Source organism: Tupaia chinensis, unplaced genomic scaffold (assembly GCF_000334495.1).
Source record: "Tupaia chinensis unplaced genomic scaffold, TupChi_1.0 Scaffold138725_1, whole genome shotgun sequence".
Lineage (NCBI taxonomy): Eukaryota > Metazoa > Chordata > Mammalia > Scandentia > Tupaiidae > Tupaia > Tupaia belangeri.
In genome coordinates, this window is record NW_006198617.1 from 2,132,924 (window position 1) to 2,137,420 (window position 4,497).

The 4,497-nt window shown below is 61.4% G+C and overlaps 1 protein-coding gene across 4 annotated transcripts in view; it reads left to right on the forward strand.

Moving 5' to 3' along the window:
* The window catches only part of DRG2 (developmentally regulated GTP binding protein 2), a 26,005-nt gene extending 21,514 nt beyond the window's left edge, over window positions 1-4,491 (forward strand). For 2 of the 4 annotated variants that reach the window (XM_027765577.1, XM_027765579.1), the window contains 2 exons: window positions 618-676; window positions 1,875-2,430. In XM_027765577.1, the coding sequence (XP_027621378.1) occupies window positions 618-676; window positions 1,875-2,072 (257 nt within the window). In that variant the 3' untranslated portion in view covers window positions 2,073-2,430. The other 2 variants (XM_006161645.2, XM_027765578.1) reach the window with 2 other exon arrangements.
* Window positions 4,492-4,497: the final 6 nt, after the last annotated feature.

The window sequence follows — 4,497 nt, forward strand, 5'->3', positions numbered from 1 at the left end:
CCGGACAGGGAGTGCCCCGGACAGGCGGTGCCCCGGCCAGGCAGTGCCCTGGACAGGCGGTGCCCGGGGCCGCGGTGCCAGCCCCAGCCCAGCACGTCTGCACTCGTCTCCACTCTCAGAACCAGCCACTACTGCCCACTTGGGCTGGCAGGCTCTCTCCTGAGTGTTGAGGGCAAAGAGCCCAGCCCCGGGGCTGCTGGTCCTGAGGCCCCCTTCCCCTACCGCCCTGCTGGGGGGCAGGCACCACATCAGGAGCTGCAGGCCTGGGCACCCAGTGGCCGGGCTCTGAACAGTTCGCCTCAGCCGTGACCTTCCCATAGAGTTGGGCTGCGGCTTCCCCCACCAGGCTCAGCAGCTCCAGCCTGGTCTCCATCGGGGCTGTGAGCTCATGGGGTGGCGGGAAGTAGCCTCTGACCTATTTTGACTTTCTGCATTAAATGCCAAGATCTAGAAGCTGGCACAGGGGTCTATACTGGGGTGTGCTCCATACGGGGGGTGGTTAGGCCAGGGCTCGGGAGATGCTCCTGAGGGCCTCTGCAGTCCCCACTTGCCTGTGGGGGTTCCCACAGCAGCAGAACTGGGCCTGGAGGTGACACACGGCCTCCGTCTCCCTGCAGAGAGGCCAGACTTCTCAGATGCCATCATTCTCCGGAAAGGGGCCTCTGTGGAGCACGTGGTGAGTGACAGGTGCCCGGAGAAGGGGCGGGCCTCTTCCACAGGATGGGGTGGGGCTGCTGCCTCCCTGGGTAGGTGTGTCGGCCTGTGTGTGAGACTCAGCACACAGGGCCCTGGGTGGGCACGGTGAGCAGGGCCGGCAGCAAGCCCCGGCGCCCTCGAGGGCTTCAGGAGGCACAGCTGGGGCTTTCTTGTGTCTTCCTTCCTGATCATATGGCCCCTAGACCCTCTCTCACTCCTGACCGCAGGGCTGGGGGCTCAGCATTGCCTGCTCTTCTGCCCCCCACCCGGCCCCAGCCTGCCAGACCAGCTCCCACCAGGGCTCCCACCTTGGGGTCAGCAGGTGCCAGGTCAGCTCCCAGAGCTGCATAGTCACACACAGTGGGGGGGGTCTGATGGTGCTGGGTCTACACAGGTCAGGAAGGCAGCCTGAGCTGGTCAATGGGACGAGCGGACTTGGGGAGCGGCCCAGCGGCCAGAGGGAGTAGGGGTGTGCTTCCCCGATGGGAGCTGCCATTGAGTGGGACCCTAGGGAGCTTGGGACAAGGCCAGCCGCACAGCCACTCCTCCCTGGGTGTGCCTTCCTGGGCGTTTCCCTCCGGCTCCCTGCTCAGGATCTGTGCTGTGGAGGCAGGGCGTGCTGTGAGACCCTCCTCCCTGTGGCCTCATGCAGTCCTTTCAGCAAGCCCTGCCCAATGGGGAGGATCCTCAGGGCCTAAGCTTGTAAGTTAGAGGCCAAATATAATTGGGGCTGCTTGGTCCCCTGCTGGGGGCCCAGCAGGCTGGAGACAGGTGCTCGAGTGTGGGCCCTTGCTGCGGTCCCCCTGCACCTGCTGGGAGCACTTTCATGAGCCCTCTCAGGTCCTTGTAGGGAAGAGTGTGAGACGCCAGCAGGAGGGTGATCCAGGCAGTGGGAATAGCAGGTGCAAAGCCCAGAGGCGGAGTGAGGGTGGAGACGGGGAGGCAGAGGCAGTAGGTTCTGAGCCCCAGGGTGAGAGGCTGAGGGGTGGGGAGAGGCTTGGGGCTCACTCCAGGCTGGCACCCAGAGGTTTCAGGTGGGGCTTGTTGAATGAACAAATGCATGAGACCAGACTACAGGCCCAGCCCCCACTATCCTTCTAAGGGCTGTAGGGCACCAGGGTCCCCTGGAGTCCCACTTTGCCCAGCAGTCACCCCCTCCAAGCTCACCATCTTCACAGGGACCTCCCTCCGGGACACTCAGCTCTCCTGTACCACGGAGTGCACCTAATGGCAGGCCCACAACAAAGACCCAGAGCAGACAACCAGGTGGTCATTGGAGCCGCCAAACCTGGGGGCATGCCCTGGCTCCCGTACCTGTGCCTCCGTTTCCTCCCGTGGGTAGCTGGCCTGCAGCACATACAGGCCCCCGCTGCTGAGAGCTGACCGGACCTCCCCCGAGGGGCATGACTGTGACAGGCCCTGGAACAGCGGACACTTCAGGGCTCTGAGGAGTGCTACACAGCACGCTCTGGGGGCGAAGTCTTCCTGCTTTCTAACATGCGCTCCCATTTTCTAAACACGGACTCGGACGGCCTTCCGTGCTCCCCTGTTGCTAGAGTGTGAGGACAGAATCCTCTCCCACGAGAAATTCAGCGAGTGCTCTGGGGCCGGTGGCTTCTCCTGATAAGGCTGGGCCTTTGCGTCAGACACCAGGGCCTGGTGGGGCCTGTGGCTGACCTTGGAGCTCAAGCCTTCAGCCTCAGGAGTGAGCACAGACCCAGTGCTCCTCCATTCCTCTAGGTTTCCAGAGAATCCCATGACCTTGTGGCCCTGCTTTTTCAGCGTGATCAGGGGAGTTCCTTTTTATTTTATTTCTACAATAGGCAAGCAGAATAAAACCAAAAATTCATTTATTGGCAGGCCAGATCTGACCTCGCTGTCAGTTCATTCTCTGGTCCAGATAAACACGGCATTGGAATTGTAACTGGCAGCAGCACTGTCCTCACAGCCGTGGGGTCCCGGGGTGCCCAGGGGAGACTGGTCGGTTGGCTTTCCAAATATGAGGGACCTTCAAAACGTTTGTGGAAGATGGAACCCAAGTATGAGTTTAGGGACCAGCAGATGGTGTAATGGTTACATCGCTGGACTCCCATGTCATTGACCGTTTCAGACCCGGTGGCTTGAAACTCATGCCAGGCGTGTGTGTGTGCGTGCCCAAGATCCCAGGAGGAAAATGGAGAAGGGATTGCAATGTGGGCATCCTCCCTGGGAGGTGATCTCTTACTTTCTGTCTCTCTGGCGAGTGTACACGCCCTATAGCAAAAAATCTCTTTCCCACCAAAAGTTATTTTATTTATTTCCATTTGTCATTTTTTTAACCTGACCAGAAAGAGATGGGGAGAAAAAGGGAACACGAGAGAGCAAGTCACTAGGTCTGGGACTCAAACCGCGGCCAGTTACATGGAGTCCAGTGTCTCCTCCACCGCGCCACCTGCCAGCTCTGCAAAATCTCTCTCAAAAAAAGAAAGTACAAACTTATTTTGGTGCAAAAAAGTTTCGAAGCCCATGGTAGTTTCTTTATAACGCACATCTTCTGTGACGTAGACCCCTGTGTGCACAGGAAGTGTTCTGCAGGCTGACGCGGCCTCCTCCCCGCAGATGCTGGGGGAAGGCCCTGGGTGCTGGGGCAGCTCGCTTGGTCTTCCTGCCGTCTCCACCTGCGGCCGTCACTGTGGTGGAGCTGGGCACAGCCCACACACCGGGTGCAGTCGTGCATGGGCGGCTGCTGTGGGCCTGGGCTGTGAGCACCTGTCCTGGCAGCCGCTGCTGCCTGGGCCCACGGGGGATGGCCGAGCTGGGAGTGGGGTGGGCAATAGCTCTGTCTTCCTGACTGATGCCCTCCTGTCCTCCAGTGCCACCGCATCCACCGGTCGCTCGCCAGCCAGTTCAAGTATGCCCTGGTGTGGGTGAGTCTTGGGGATGCTGGCGGGGCTAGGCACCAAGCAAGGCGTCTGCACGCCTCTGGGCATGTCCGTGGGTCTGTCCCGCTCCATGGGGTGTGCAGGCTGGACAGGGCCCTGACCTGTCTCTGAGAGGGATGGCGCGACCTCTGGGACCCCATGTTGTACTCTGGCATTCACCCCCTAACACGCACAGCCCCTGCCTGGCCTCAGCTGGGCTGGAGGGTGATGGCGGCCCCTTTGCCCATCCCCACCCAGGGTACCAGCACCAAATACAGCCCACAGCGGGTGGGCCTGACCCACACCATGGAGCACGAGGACGTCATCCAGATTGTGAAGAAGTAGCCACCCCCGGGGCCTCCCTGGGGAGTCAGACCCCTGGACACGAGCCCTGTCAGGAGGAATGCAGATACCCCCGGGAGGGACCCGCACACCTGCTGCTTCCAAAGTGGCTTCATTGGCAGATGAAGAGCACTGGGGCTGAGGCCAGGGCACTGCCCATGAGACCCTGGGGGGTTCTGAGTCGGGGCCCTGGACCCGTCCCTCCCCTCCCCCCTTTGGACATTGAGGGAGCATGCTTTCCATGTGCCCCAGCCAGGGCCTGAGGCAGGGCAGTGCCAGAGCGGTTGTCAGCTCCCTGGGCCCACAGAGATGGTGGGCACTGTCGGGTGCTGACGGTCCCCCGCTCCTCCCAGACGAAACCCACTCAGGTGCCCCAGCCCTGTAGGGCTGTCCCATGTTGGAAACCAGAGGTCGGTGACGTCAGCCCGACCTGCACCCTCTGTAGTTGGGCAGTGTCCTAAAGTGCCTCCCCCTGCACCCCAGGGGGGCCCTGCCCAGCGCAGAACCCTGGACCCGGGACTTGGACAAGTTTGGGTTCTCTCTTCTCTCCAAGCCACCT